This window comes from Phyllobates terribilis, unplaced genomic scaffold (genome assembly GCF_046119375.1).
Source record: "Phyllobates terribilis strain yellow unplaced genomic scaffold, ASM4611937v1 Scaffold_11__3_contigs__length_659146591, whole genome shotgun sequence".
NCBI classification, from domain to species: domain Eukaryota; kingdom Metazoa; phylum Chordata; class Amphibia; order Anura; family Dendrobatidae; genus Phyllobates; species Phyllobates terribilis.
Genome location: NW_027362771.1, coordinates 8,836,850 through 8,853,185, shown reverse-complemented (window position 1 = coordinate 8,853,185; position 16,336 = coordinate 8,836,850). Strand labels below are relative to the sequence as shown.

Sequence of the window (16,336 nt, the reverse complement as noted above, 5' to 3'; positions counted from 1 at the left end):
CTGTTTTTGTGGCTCAAGAAGGACTTCTAGAATAATACCCAGAAGCTTTAAATGTCATGGCTGATCAGAGTATACAACTACACCTAGCATCAGTACCATAGGGATTTGAAAGGGAACTTGTTGGAAATGGTGTCTGATCTGCAAACAATATGTTATAGATCAGGAAGAGCTGGTCAAATTGATCTACATTTTTGTGGGAAAAGTTTCAATAAAACTTTTATTTTATTCATTGAAATCTGTGGTGTTTGTCTGTATATGAGTGAAGGAGCAGTCCTACGCAGTGATTGACAGTCCTCCCTATATGACTGCTCATACAGAGATCGCTGTCAATCACTGAGTAGGACTGACCGCTAGACGTATATATATATATATATATATATATATATATATATATACAAACACCGGGGATTTCAAGGAATAAAAAGCAAGTTACACTGAATCTTTTCCCGCAAAACTATATATCATTCTGCTCAGCTTCTTCTTTATGCCATGCTGTTCACAGATTGGACTGAATGTACAATGTGACAGGATCCCTTTAAAACAAGACAGTTAAAGCTATCTGCACTTAAATCATGAGAGCAAGAGGATTTAGAATAAGCAGGGAAGTGTTTATTTGAGTTTTTATTTTTTTTATTTCTTTTTATAACAGAACTCGCAGAAGGACAAAGAGAGGGAGATGGAGAAACATATATACTCTACCTCCAAACTGAGGCATCTACACTGCTGAGGGAGGGAGACAAAAAACAAAGATTTCTAGGAGGTAAATGTGTTGTACAAAATGTAATTGGACTGAAAAGTGATAATTGAAAGAAAACACAATTTCTGTTAAATTTGTATTATGGAGTGTGTACACTAAAATATAATATATTCATTATAGTCCCATTCAGTCCTGTCCATTGCAGATCTGCTTTGTACCCAAACTGTTTGCATACAGTGTCAACAGCAACCAGTAACGCAAAATGGTGCTGAAAAATTTGAGATGGCCTCTTGCACTCACAGTACTCAGCTAATACTGCTATAACTTGTTTAAGCAGCGCTGCCATACAGAAACTAAGTAACCAGAAAAAAAAGCTGAACATGTAACCTCTCACACACCTTGCGTAGTGTCTGAGCCGCCTGCCTGATCTAATAGTACAGGTGTGACTAATAGGCTTCATGCAAACACTGTGTACTACACGTACCTGTGTGATTGGCGCCCTATACAAGCCTTATCCATGTGCATTTTTATTACTAGGCAACCATTCCCTCCATGAATGGTAGGTGTGTGAGTGGTTGTTTCATCATTATTTTACACCTGTGGGGAATTGGGGGTGAGTCAGACCTCTTGTGATGACAGGAACTGCACAAACTCGACCAGCTGATTGCCCACTACGAGGATGTAATGGAATAACGCAGGGGGACGCTAGGGAGCATACTTCAGAAGATGAAAGCTTGGTATTTATTGAATGCAGCATAATTTTTAATAAATGTAAATTACAAAACCATTTATTTCCACATTATCTGCTTGGTTAAAAGTATTCTTTATGGTGGCACAATCTCTTTTAACAATCTCCCTTGGCCCCTTCATAAACAAGCCAGCTCTGTACAGATGATCTTGCATGTTTATTCTATTGGGGTGAAGGAGGTAAACCACTGCCTGACCATTCTGACAGTGGCTTGGATAAAGGATCACATGTTGGTTCTGCTATTATGGGATGGTTGGGTTACCTCCATACACATTGGATTGTCAGCAAGATATGCCAACATTAATTGAGTAGCTGGGCAACTATCTTTCTACATTCTTATAATGGAGCTGGTGTCATGTTGATTAACCCCATTCATTTTCTTATGTGTAATTTTGTTTGTCACCATTTTCTGAGACCCGTAACATTTTCATTTTCAGTCAATGCAGCTGTGTGTGGGCTTGTTTTATAAAACTCTGAACTGACATTTTTATTGATACTATGTTGGGGTGGATACAATGTTTTGATTTCCTCCTATTGCAGTCTTGCTTTGTTGTGATAGCCAAAATTCCTCCAGTATGGCATTTAGATTTTTTTTCTCATTAGTTTTTACCGATAGGGTTAATTAATTTTATACTTTGATAGATTAGACTTTTACGGACGTGAAGATACCATGTGTATTTTTTTATTTTTAATGGGGAAAAAAGGGTGATTTGAACATTTATATTTCTTTTTACTTTCTTTATATTTTTAAAAATATTTATTTTTTACTTATTAATGTATTTTGTAATCCGCTTAGGGGACTTGAATCTGATCACTTGTACTATATACAGCAATACTTTAGTAAAATCACAGTCATATGAATGACAGGCTGGCTTTCATAGGAGTACAGTCATGATAGTAACCCCCAACCGTCATGGCGACCCATCGAATTGCATTGTGGGAGGGCTTATGGGAGGTTAGAAGAGCGTTCCACTCCCTCTCGGGCCGTGCTGTAAATTACAAGGTCAGAGATTGACAGGGGCATTTGAAAGGTTAACAGCTGCGAGCGTCTGAATAATACAGCCATGAACTGCCTTCAAAGATGTGAACTCAGCTCCTGTTCCAGCATTAAACACAGGGAACTGACTTATGACATACCAGTATTTATTGTTAAGGGGTTAATGACAAGCTATCATTAGAAAATGAGCTATTGTTTAAATTAGGTTTTTGTATTACATGTATTTTATTTAAAATAAGCAATAATATTTTTTTTTTCATATCATGATCTTTATTTAAAAAAAAAAAAGTAGCCTTTGACCTTTCATACTGGCCCTTGGGCTTTTTTAGACTCATGCTTCCTGGTCTTTCAGGAAGAGTTTACAGCAAGGCTCCATAATATCGAAGGCAGTATTACAATGACCATTAACACCTCAATTCACAACTGACAAAAAGGGATCCACTATTCACACAAGTGACCTTGCACATACTACTTTAATGCTTCAATACAAAAGATAGGGTCAGAATCTGACCAATATGGATATTTACATGTGTTGTTTCCTGAAACAAAAGGAAGTTAGATTATAATAAAAGCCCCAGTGGCCAGTGTGAAAATGGCATGATTTTTATTTTTTATTTTTAATACAGATTGTTAAATGTACAAAAAAACCTTGCCAAAATGAAAAATAAATTAATTAATGTAACAAAAAAACTTGATTTAAACAATAGGTCATTTTATGATAATAGCTTCCTTTTAAGGAAGTTTTCAGCACACTACTGAAGTAATAAGGGTTGCTGCCATTTTTAAATGTTGTCTGTAATAGATCCACTAGTGGCTATTATGAGATAGCTATGGCATACTTCCCTAATTAGATTTGATTTACTACTGCACATTTTTATACTCTACAGAAGTAGTATACCCCATTTTCACATATTACTAATAAAAGCATAATATGCTCCATTTTGCTGCACAAGTCTTAATATGGGAAAATCTGCAGTTCTATGTTATATTGCTTGATCTTCCATGTTGAAATACATTTTTCTTCAAGGAAATGGGTCTGTGCTAGTGTGGAGCAACCATATATGTAAAAATATTAGAACATTTGTTACTTTTAAAACGGTTTGAACAAAGTATCTCTTACAAACATGCCCATCTTTCACTCAGCACCGAGTATTGTATATCATATATTTGGTCCTAAAAGTAATTGCATCTCAGAAAAAGCTATTATTATCATCGTCTGCTGTAGGATGATATGGATGGATTTAACTGTACTATGCAAACTGTTGAATGTGTCTTTCTACTCTATATCTGTGTAACAAGCAACCTTTTATGTGTTTAATCTGACTGTCCGGATGGGGTGTAATATCTGCGCTGGGTGCTGCAAGGAATGGGCATTGGTCAGAGCATTTCGGTAAATACACCCCAATCCTTGTCCCGGGTGTATGTGTCTGCTTCTCATTTTTGTAATAGTAAAAGGTTTATCTGGATTTGATGTCCTCTACATAGGAAAAACATATGTTGCATGCTTCATCCAACACTTTACAATGGTAGCACAAAATTATTCTCTCTAATTACAGAGAAATAACAGGGAACATCGTATGCCTCTAAAACATGCATGAATCACAGCTTTGCAGTCTGCTTCTTGGTGGTTCATAATTAACATTCCTGTCAATTTTCATTGTGCAATGAAGTGCAGTTTAAACGGTAGGCTGGCAACACATTTTGGAGACAGGCACACACATATACCTGCACATGACAAGATTGTAAATTAGCCAGTTTGGAGGATGCCAGGAATAAAATGTTCTCATTGCTAAGATTCATAATGTAGATAAATGAGTATTCTTCAGACTGGCTTCTCTTGTTATAATACACTCCATACCAGAAGATAGGGTCAATGAGCTTTGACAAGAGAACTGATCCCAAGATACCTTTTCACATAAAAATGAGGCAAGCCAACAAGCAAGCAGTGGTAAGGAAAAACGAAATGTACAAAAGCTCTAATTAGGATTGGTTTATAGGTTATACTAGATGTTTTCATTTTCTGTCTAAATCAGGCCAGATTTATGAAATCCAATGTTTTGCAATAGAACATAATTATTCACATTGAAATGTATGATTATGCAAAAAAAATATTACTTTCAATGTAGTATTAGTTAAATTAAAGGTTCACAGCGTTTGAACTTTTACATTCTTACCAATCCCTTAGACCAAGCTTGGGCAAACTGAGGCCCGTGAGCACCATCCGGCCCTTTGGTGGTTCCTGTCTGTTGACTGGAAAAGGGAAAGAGCTGGAAATCAAATGTAACATGGCAGAGAATTGCCTACAGAAGTGCAGTGTGCACCTACGTAGATGCGCAGACCTGACCCATAGATGCGTAGACCTGACCCGTAGATGCGTAGACCTTACCCATAGATGCATAGACCCGACCTGTAGATCCATGTACCTGACCAGTAGTTGCGTAAACTTGACCCATAGATGAGTAGACCTTACCCGTAGATACGTAGACCTGACTTGTAGATGCATGTACCTGACCAGTAGATGCGTAGACCTGACCCGTAGATGCGTAGACCTGACCTGTAGATGCATATACCTGACCAGTAGATGTGTAGGCCTGACCCGTAGATGCGTAGACCTTATCTATAGATGTGTAGGCCTGACACGTAGATGCGTAAACCTGACCCGTAGATGCGTAGACCTGACCCGTAGATGCATAGACCTGACCTGTAGATGCTTAGACCTGACCTGTAGATGCATAGACCTGACCCTTAAACACGGGTCAGGTAAGCTCGTGACATTGGACAACCAAGGGTCAGGCAGAATAAATGTGAATGGCAGAAGAGAGTGAGAATGGGAGCCGGAGCAGGAGAAGGAAATCAAGCAGGATTGTGACAGAAACAAAGATAGAGACAGAATCCAGGACAAAGATAGAGACCATTGGTGAGAACATTGTAAGAAATGCAGCAGATCTAGTACATCTTTGGTTAGTATATATGCTTATGGCTGAATAAATAAAGCAGTATGACTTACTTCTGTTTATAAACTTCATAAAAAGCAGTATGCAAATTGCCTCTTCAGAGAAAAAGAGGACTTGAACGCTATAGCGCCACCTATTGGAAGCAGCAATCCTACAAGTCACAATCAACCCTTTAACGAGTCGTGGAATATGACTAAGGCTGTGTGCCCACTATGTGTTTTTTTAAGCGTTTCCGCAGCGGCAATTCCGCTGAAGAAACGATTAAAAAATGCTTGGTAGAAGGTCTGCCATGTACCCCAATGATAATCCACATGTGCTGTGCACATGCTGCGGAAATTTCCGCTGCGGATTATCATTGAGGAAAAATCCGCAGCACTACCAATTATTTTGCGGAATCACGGCGTTTTCGCCGCCATTGACTTGCATTGGACCGCATGACATCCGCATCACTGCATCTGCACATGCGGATATCATGCGGTTCAATGTGCGGATGGTACCCGGGTTTGGCGAAGAGGAGACTCTCCTCCGGACCCGGTACCATAGTACCTGTAAAAAAAAAGAATAAAATAAAAAATATACATTATGCTTACTTTCTTACGGCCCCCCGATGTCCTTAGCGATCCTTCCTGGCTTGCCGGCAGCTGGCGCTGGTCTAAAAAGGACCTGTCATGAAGTAATTTAGTCATGTGACGTCGGCGGTCGCGTGACCCGTCACATGACTAAATGAAGTCATGGCAGGTCCTTTTAGACCACCGCGAGCTACCGGCAAGCCAGGACTGATCGGATAAGGACACCGGGGGCCATCAGAAGGTAACTATAATATTTATTTTTTATTTTTTACCATTCTTTTACGGTCACACTATATAAATCCATGCCGGTTGCATGGATTTATATAGTGTGACCAAGTTGTCAAGCACTTTCCAAGTGATGCTAAAATTGCTTGGAAAGCGCTTGTCATCCCGCATGCGGAAATGCATGTGAAAAATGCTTCAATTCTGCTTGTCCCTGGCCGGAAAATGCATGTACAATCCACATGTACAATCCACATGTACAATCCGCATGTACAATCCACATGTACAATCCGCATGTACAATCCGCATGTACAATCCGCATGTACAATCCGCATGCGTTTTTCTGCCAGGGAGATGCAGAAACGCTCAGGAAAAATCCGGAGCATTTCTGCATCGTAAGCACATAGCCTTAGGATAATAGCCAACTCAGAATCTCAGTTTGGCAGACACGGTGTAGCAGTAAATTATATAGCTTTGATTACCTGTTACGGATAAGAATAAAATAAGCCCGAGCATATCATGAATTAGCAGAAAGTCAACATATTTAATTCTGCTCAATAATCGATACAAGTAATATGTAAAATAATAATAATAATTCTGCTCATTAATATAATTATTATTACGATCAAGCATACTGGTTCGGCTCTCCAGAACAGTTACAGTCTCTCATGTGGCCCCTCAGGAAAATTAATTGCTCATCTCTGCCATAGAGTCTAGACTAAGACTGAAAATATGATCACATGTTTCTTTTTTGCAGCATTTGTTTTGTTTGTTTTTTATGCAAATTAAAAGCTGCTTTTTACAGTAGCAGCAAAAGCTAAGAGATTTCAGAAATCTCATGTACAAAATTATTTTTTTTCCTGACTGAATTGGAAAAATGCTGCTTTTTTTAAAACTGCATGTCAATTCTTTCAGTATTTTTGCAGCAGTTTTTCACCATAGAGAGGAATGGGAAAGTGCAAAAAGCGTTGCCAAAAAAGCAAACCTGATTTTTGCTGCGTTTTTGCTGCTTTTTTGGTGACTGAAACTATGTTTATTAAACTTGTACTCTAGACAAATGACATATATAATGTACACCAAACACGCAGCAAAACCTGATTTTTCTAAGCTGATTTTTACTGCTAAGAGACCACAGAACAGGTTTTGGCTGCAGAAAAAAAACTGTATAAAAGCAACGTGTGAACATAGCCGAATCCACAAGCAATGAATTACATTAAACAATCAATAGACTGTATATATAATAATACTGTTTGCTGACTTGTTTTGTTGATTCTCTACTGTTACCAATAGCTGAGATCAGCAGGGTGTCACACTAATGATTATCAGGCTTAGTGCCCACGATGCAGAAATGCTGCAGATTTTTTCTGCTTCTCCCAGGCAGGAAAAACACATGCGGATTTTACATGCGTTTTTCCTGACAGGTAGAAGCGTTTGTGAAGCGTTTTTGCATGCATTTCTGCATGAGGGTTATCAAGAGCTTTTCCAAGCGATTTTAGCATCACTTGGAAAAGTGCTTGACAACTTGATCACACTATATAAATCCATTCAAACGGCATGGATTTATAGTAGTGTGACCAAGTTAGTTAAAAAAAAAGAATAAGAATGGCAAAAAATAAAAAACATCCGTCTGTTCTGCTGCATGGGTCGCGGTGGTGTGAAGGACCTGCAGTGACATCACTGAGTCATGTGACAGGTCACATGACTCAATGACATCATGGCAGGTCCTTCACAACACCGCGACCCATGCAGCAGACCAGACGGAGGGGAGAAAACACCGGGAGGACACCGGAAGGTGAGTATAATCTTTATTTTTTATTTTAAATTCTCTTTTTTACCGTTTCTATGGTACCCAGGTCTGGATGAGAGTCTCCTGGGTACCATCCGCACATTGAACTGTGTGATATCTGCTTGTGCAGATGCAGTGATGCGGATGTCACGCTGTTCAATGCAAGTCAATGGCGGCGATTACGCTGCGTGTCCGCAAAATTAATGGACATGCTGCGTATTTTTCCGCAATGATAATCCGCAGCGGAAATTTCCGCAGCATGTGCACAGCACATGCGGATTATCATTGGAGACCAATGATGTTACCGTTTTCCATGGGCGTGGGGAGCAGTGAATATTAATTTTCTTTAGCAGCGGGCACAGTGTAGGATGCAGCAGCGGGCTACTGCCTCCTTTGCCCTGATCCTCCACCACTGCAGCTCCCCCCACATCCCCCATCACCCACAGCCCAGCCACAATATATATAGTATAGTCCGAAAAATACGGTAATAAAATATAGGTCTCAGTAATGTCAAATTGTATAATGTGAAATTTATTGTAGTTTCTAAGGATAGCAAATTGAATATATAGAATGGATATCAGCTTGTTAGGTATGTTCTTACAAATCTTACTTTACGTTTTATTATTCATGATCATTGTGAAAAGAAATTTCATGTATAAACTGGAAATGGTTTTATTTCCAACTGTTGATTCCAATACACTTCAAATAGAAGAGATTAGTAACCACTGCCACCTCTTGTTTTCTCATTGGTTCTCTACATATTATCAGGTATTCTAAAGCATCTAGTACACAAACTGCCCAGCAAATTAATGTTGACTACAGTTGAGAACTGAAAAGGTTTAGGCTCTAGAGATGTGTCAGCATCACTTAGCTTCCTTTTGGTTTTAACTTTCACTAAATCAACACTTTAGTTTTTTCCCTGAGATAATCAAAATAATTTTAGTCTTTATTGAACTGAAACATATCAAGGTCAAATATAAAATACCTACAAATACAGTTAATAACACATACAGCAGAAAAGAACAAGGGCGATCAATACAATGAATGTATATTAAACTTAATGCAACATATGTAGAAAGATGCTTATAGTGAATGTATGTTTTTATATAAAATATGTGAAAAATCACTAGATATATATAGTTAATTACTTGGCAATCATTGTCAGTCCCATAGAGAAATACATGGAATGGATAAGCTCGCCATTACACTCAGCAGGGCTTGTTCTCCGGATCGGTGGACATCCTAGAGGTCGGACACTTAGTGATGAATAAGCTATCCTCTTGCCTATCTATAAGAGATAACTTATCAACTTGGTACAAAGCCTTTAATAGCTATGGATAAAAATGCAATTTTTTTTATTGTCCTTTTGTTTCATAAATATAAAATTAAGCATATTTCTAATTAATATTTATTAAAACTGTCCTACTATTTTGGTGCTCTATAGTGATGAGTGAGCACTAAAATGCTTGGGTACTCGTTACTCAGGTCGAGTAAATCGTAATGCTCGGGTGCTCGACCCGAGTAACACGCCCAATCTAAGTCAATGTGAAACCCAAGCATTTTCTGGCGCCCCCCGGTGGTCTGGGGGGGCCTAAAATTGGTCAAATCGATGGAAACAGTGCTGAAATGACATGGGAACTGTATGGGGAAGACCCATGGAAGCATCTCTGAATCCCAGATCACTGCTGTGAACAAAGTTGTCAGAGTATTACACCACTTTTACGGACTGACAATAAAACATACAAAAACGAGGCTAAAATGGATTTTCCTGGAAAAAAGTTAGGAATTCTTTCCACGGTAATAACTTGTATATATGGCAAAATAAATAACCAAAAACAAAAATGCTCCTCCACACCTTGGGCTATGTTCACACCTAGTGTTTTTGATGCGTTTTTGCACTTTTGCATTGCTTTCAATGGTGAAAAATACATTCACCAGTAAATGTAATTTTAACATTTTACTACCTTATCTGGCCATGTGGTGTGTGAGACATGATCAGACACACCCTGTTTCATTTATGAAAGAGGGACTCTGAAAGTCACAAAGCCTATTTTTACAGGGCCATCAGGCGGCCCTTCTATTGCTAAAGGGCCACCAGTTGGTCCTCACTATTGTTAGAGGGCCATCAGCCAGTTATGCTTTGCATAGCCGCATATTACTACTGCAATATAACGTGTCCATCTGAGGTGGTCAAATTTTCTTTTTCGTGTATATTCTGTAAAGTTTGAAATTTGGACGTTCAGCAGGCGGCTCTCTCAATTTATGGATGTCCAGCAGGCGGCCCTCACAATTTATAGAGTGCCAACAGGTGGCCTCCACTATTTTTAGAGGGCCAGCAGGCATCTTGGGGACAGATGAGACCAAGATAAGAGTTTTTTGGTAACGCACATCATTCAACTGTTTATTGTAAATGGAATGTGGCTTACAAATATAAGAACACAGTACTCCTAATCAAATATGGTGAAGGTTCAAAGATATTTAGGGGTTGTTTTGTTGATTCTGGCACAGTGTGCATTGACTGTGTGCAAGGCGTCATGAAATGTGAAGATTCCCAAAGGATTTTGGTTCGCAAGTAGTGCCCAGTGTCTAAAGCTGGCTTTGCATCCTAAGTCATGGGTCTTCCAGCAGGACAATGACCCCAAACATAATTCAAGAAGCATCCAGAAATGGATGGAAACAAAGCACTGGAGAGTTCTGAAATGGTAATTCCACTACCTCTTACATACAGGAGCTACAAATAAACTGGAATTGGACACATTAAATCAGGAAAAAAAAATTATAGCTATAAGCAATAATCATCAACATTAACAGAAATAAACACTTGAAATAGATCACTCTGTTTGTAATGATTATACTGTATATAATATGAATTTCACTTTTTCCATTGAAGAACTGAAATAAATTAACTTTTTGATGATATTCTAATTTTGTGAGAAGCACCTGTATGTTCAGTTGTGCTCAAAAGTTTACATACCCCGGCAGAATTTTTCATTTCTTGGCCTTGTTTCAGAGAATATGAATGATAACAAAAAAATATTTTTCACCACTTATGGTTATTGGTTTAGTGAAACCATTTATTGTCAAACCACTGTTTTCTCTTTTTAAATCTTAATGACAACCACAAACATCTAAATGACCGTGATCAAAAGTTCACATACCCTGGTGATTTTGGTGTGATAACATGCACAGAATTTGACACAAATTGGTTTGAATGGCTACTAAAGGAAACATCCTCACCTGTGACCTGTTTGCTTGTAATCAGTGTGTGTGCATAAAAGCCGAGTGAGTTTCTGGGATCCTGACAGATTCTTACATCTTTAATCTAGCCACTGAAGTTTCTGGATAGTGAGTCATGAGGAAAGCAAAAGTATTGTAAGCGGATCTACGGGAAAAGGTAGTTGAACTGTATAACACAGGAAAGGGATACAAGAAAATATCCAATGAATTGATAAAGCCAGTCAGCAGCGTTCAAACTGTGAAAAACAAATGGAAAATCAGGGGCTTTGTAAAAACCAAACCACGGTCAGGTAGACCAACAAAAATTTCGGCCACAACTGCCAGGAAAATTGTTTGAGATGCAAAGAAAAACCCACAAATAACATCAGCTGAAATTCAGGACTCTCTGAAAACTAGCAGTGTGGCTGTTTCAAGATGCACAATAAGGAGGCACTTGAAGAAAAATGGACTGCATGGTCGAGTCGCCAGAAGAAAGACATTACTGCGCAAATGCCTCAAAGTATCTTGCCTATAATACGCCAAACAGCACAGAGACAAGCCTCAAAACTTCTGGAACAAGGTAGTTTGGAGTGATGAGACCAAAATTGAACATTTTGACCACAACCATAAGCATTAAATTTGGAGAGAGGTCAACAAGGCCTATGATGAAAGGAACACCATTCCTACAGCAAAGCATGGAGGTGGATCGCTTTGGATGTGTGAGCTACAAAGGCATAGGAAGCTTGGTAACAGTTGAAGGAAAGATGAATGCAGCATGTTATTAGCAAATACTGGAGGCAAGTTTGCACTCATCAGCCCGGAAGCTGCGCGTGGGACGTACTTGGACGTTCCAACATGACAATGATCCAAAACACAAGGCCAAGTCAACCTATCATTGGCTACAGCAGAACAAAGTGAATGTTCTGGAGTGGCCATCTCAGTCTCCGGACCTCAATATCATTGAGCCACTCTGGGGAGATCTCAAGCGCGCAGTTCATTCTAGACAGCCCAGGAATTTACAGGAGCTGGAGGCTTTTTGCCAAGAAGAATGTGCAGCTTTACCATCTGAGAAATGAAAGAACCTCATCCACAACTACCACAAAAGACTTCAAGCGGTTATTGATGTTAGATGGGGCAATACACAGTATTAAAAAGTGGGGTATGTGAATTTTTGATCAGGGTCATAAATTTCTTATTGGTTTATTAGCATGCAGCATAAACCAGCATTCATAAAAGTAAATACTGCCCTTTGGGCAAAACTGTAACAAAAACAAAACAAAGTGGAAACACAAAGCACAGTCCTTGTGGTAGCTGGGATCTGCCCTCTCAGGGTTTAGCAAATAAAAGGTTCAGGTTCGCACCATAACAACTCTCTGGAGTTAGCCTCTCTAGACATACGGAACACTGACTGTCTCAGCAGGCCGTCTATTTAAACCCCAGACCACACCCTGGGGTGGCGATATGGAGAACCACCTCCCACCTGCTCTATGGTTGTTCTAAAAAATCTAGCCCTTAAAATGTCTGCTTAACCCCTCACAGCACAGTGTGCTGGAGCCAATCTTCTGGGTTTCAAATCAGTGAAGCTAATAGCCTCAGTGAAACATACCTTCCCTCCAGCACTTTGCCAGTGACTTTGTCACTATATAGATATACAGTATATATAACATATACTGTAAATAGTGCATAGATATATGCAGTGAAATGTAAAAGTTTGGGCACCCCTGGTCAAAATTACTGTTATTGTGAGCAATTAAGTAAGTTGAAGATGAAATGATCTCTAAAAGGGCTAAAGTTAAAGATGGCACATTTCCTTTGTATTATAGGCAAAAAATATATATATTTTCATCTTTTACATTTTAAAAATTACAAAGAGAAAAATTGGCCAATGTAAAAGTTTGGCTACCCTACCAGGTTAGTTCCTAGTAGCACCCCCTTTTGAAAGTATCACAGCTTGTAAATACTTTTTGTAGCCAGCTAAGAGTCTTTCAATTATCATAGAATCATAGAATGGTAGAGTTGGAGGGGACCTCCTGGGTCATCTGCTACAACCCCCTGCTCAAAGCAGGATTCACTAAATCATCTCAGACAGATATCCAGCCTCTGTTTGAAGACGTCCATTGAAGGGGAACTCACCACCTCTTGTGGCAGCCTGTTCCACTCATTGATCACCCTAACTGTCAAAAAGTTTTTTCTAATATCTAATCTGTGTCTCCTCCCATTCAGTTTCATCCCATTGCTTCTAGTCTTTCCTTGTGCAAATGAGAATAAAGATGATCCTTCTACAATGTGACAGCCCTTGAGATGTTTGTAGACAGATATTAAGTCTCCTCTCAGTCTTCTTTTTTGCAAGCAAAACATTCCCAAATCCTGTAACCGTTCCTCATAGGACATGGTTTGCAGACCGGTCACCATTCTGGTCACTCTTCTGTGAACTTGCTCCAGTTTGTCAATGTCTTTTTTAAAATGTGGTGCCCAAAACTGGACACAGTATTCCAGATGAGGTCTGACCAAAGAGGAGTAAAGTCCGATAATGACTTCAGGTGATCTAGACTGTATGCTTCTGTTAATACATCCCAGAATTGTATTTGCCTTTTTTGCTGCTGCATCACACTGTTGACTCATGTTCAGTCTATGATCTATTAGTATACCTAAGTCTTTTGCACATGTACTGTTGCTTAGCTCTATTCCTCCCATTTTGTATATGCTTTTTTCATTTTTATTGCCCAGATGTAGTACTTTGCATTTTTCCGTGTTAAAAACCATTCTGTTAGTAACTGCCCACTGCTCCAGTTTAGTTAGGTCTTTTTGAATCCTCTCTCTCTCTTCTCTAGTAAAAAATTCTTGTTTGAGGGATTTTCATCCATTCCTCCTTGGAAAATCCTTCAAGCTCTGTGAGATTCCTGGGTCATCTTGCATGCACTGCTATTTTGAAGTCTAGCCACAGATTTTCAATGATGTTTAGATGAGGGGACTGTGAGGCCCATTGTAAAACCATCAGCTTGCACCTTTTTAGGTAGTCTATTGTGGATTTTGACATGTGTTTAGGATCATTATCCATTTGTAGAAGCCACTTTCTTTGCAACTTCTGATTTTTTATAGATGGTGTTATGTTTGCATCAAGAATTTGTTGAAATTTAATTGAATTCATTCTTCTCTCTATCCATGAAATGTTCCCCGTGCCATTGACTGCAACACAACCCCAAAGCATGATTGATCCACCCCCATGCTTAATGGTTGGTGAGATGGTCTTTTCCTGAAATTCTGTGCCTTTTTTCTCCACACATACTTTAGATCTTTGTGGCCAAAAAGTTAAATTTTAACCTCATCGGTCACCAAGACTTGTTTCTAAAATGCATCAGACTTGTTTAGATGTTCTTTTGCATACTTCTGACTCTGAATTTTATGGTGAGGATGCAGGAGTTTTATTCTGATGTCTCTTCCATGAAGGCCATATTTGTGCAGGTGACTCTGAAGAGTAGAACAATGTACCACAATTCCAGAGTCTGCTAAATCTTTCTGAAGGTCTTTTGTAGCCAAGCGGGGGGTTCTGATTTGCCTCTCTAGCAATCTTATGAGCAGCTCGCATTGAAATTTTGCTTGGTCTTCCATACCTTATCATGATCTCCACAGTTCCTGTTAACTGCCATTTCTTAATTACATTTCGAACTGAGGAAAGAGCAACTTGAAAATGATTTGCTATCTTCTGATAGCCTTCTCCTATCAATGCATAATATATATAGACATGTAGACAGGGACAGATATCTATACATATAGATATACACATATATAAGGTTTAATAAGTGGGATTTCTTGCCTTATAAATGGGGTTGGGACCATCAGTTGTATTGTGCAGAAGTCTGGTGGATACACAGCTGATAGTCCTACTGAATAGACTGTTAGAATTTGTATTATGACAAGAAAAAAGCAGCTAAGTAAAAAAAAATGAGTGGCTATCATTACTTTAAGAAATGAAGGTCAGTCAGTCCAAAAAATTGGGCAAACTTTGAAAGTGTCCCCAAGTGCAGTTGCAAAAACCATCAAGCGCTACAAAGAAACTGGCTCACATGAAGACTGCCCCAGGAAAGGAAGACCAAGAGTCACCTCTGCTTCTGAGGATAAGTTTATCCGAGTCACCAGCCTCAGAAATCGCAGGTTAACAGCAGCTCAGATTAGAGACCAGGTCAATGCCACACAGAGTTCTAGCAGCAGACACATCTCTTTAACAACTGTTAAGAGGAGACTTTGTGCAGCATGCCTTCATGGTAAAATAGCTGCTAGGAAACCACTGCTAAGGACAGGCAACAAGCAGAAGAGACTTGTTTGGGCTAAAGAACACAAGGAATGGACATTAGACCAGTGGAAATCTGTGCTTTGGTCTGATGAGTCAAAATTTGAGATCTTTGGTTCCAACCACCGTGTCTTTGTGCGACGCAGAAAAGGTGAACGGATGGACTCTACATGCCTGGTTCCCACCATGAAGCATGGAGGAGGAGGTGTGATGGTGTGGATGCGCCATTTCTGGGGCGGCTGACGGCTGGTGTTTCTAGCCTGGGAGGGGGCCAATATTCATGGCACGCTTCCTGGGCTTTTAATATCAGCCCCCAGCTGTCTGCCTAGCCTTTGCTAGCTATTCAAATAGGGGGGACCCCACATCATTTTTTTTTGGGTCCTCCATTTTAATAGCTAGTAAAGGCTAGGTATTCAGCTGGGGGCTGATATTAGTAGCCTGGGAAGCTCCATGGGTATTACCCCCTTCCCAGGCTTCAAACATCTGCCCCAGCTGTCTGCTTAACCTCCGCTAGAGACTAAAATTACGGGGAACCCCACACCAATTTTTTTTTTAATAAATCCTTTATTTTAACAATTAATGACAAGTACAATAACCAACACTGTCACTGTACTAATTATATATGTGACTGACATGTTTCTATCTATCTAATCTATGTGTGATGCTCTATTCTTTCTGTTCTAAATTGTTGGGTACCGATGATGAATTGCCGGCCGGCTTTTTTAAAGAGACGGGTGCATGAAAACACTATTATTTTTTTTTAATAAATCCTTTATTTTAACAATTAATGACAAGTACAGTAACCAACACTGTCACTGTATTTATTATATATGTGACTGACATGTTTCTATCTATCTAA

At 39.2% G+C, this 16,336-nt stretch overlaps 1 protein-coding gene across 11 annotated transcripts in view; it reads left to right on the top strand.

Moving 5' to 3' along the window:
- TENM2 (teneurin transmembrane protein 2) overlaps positions 1 to 16,336 on the top strand; it is a 2,544,132-nt gene that overhangs the window by 1,001,746 nt on the left and 1,526,050 nt on the right. For 6 of the 11 annotated variants that reach the window (XM_073651120.1, XM_073651113.1, XM_073651114.1 and 3 more), the window contains one exon: positions 650 to 760. The exons of the other annotated variants lie outside the window; for them this stretch is intronic. In XM_073651120.1, coding sequence (XP_073507221.1) covers positions 650 to 760 — 111 coding nt within the window. The remainder of the gene's footprint in view (positions 1 to 649; positions 761 to 16,336) is intronic. 11 annotated transcript variants of the gene reach the window in all.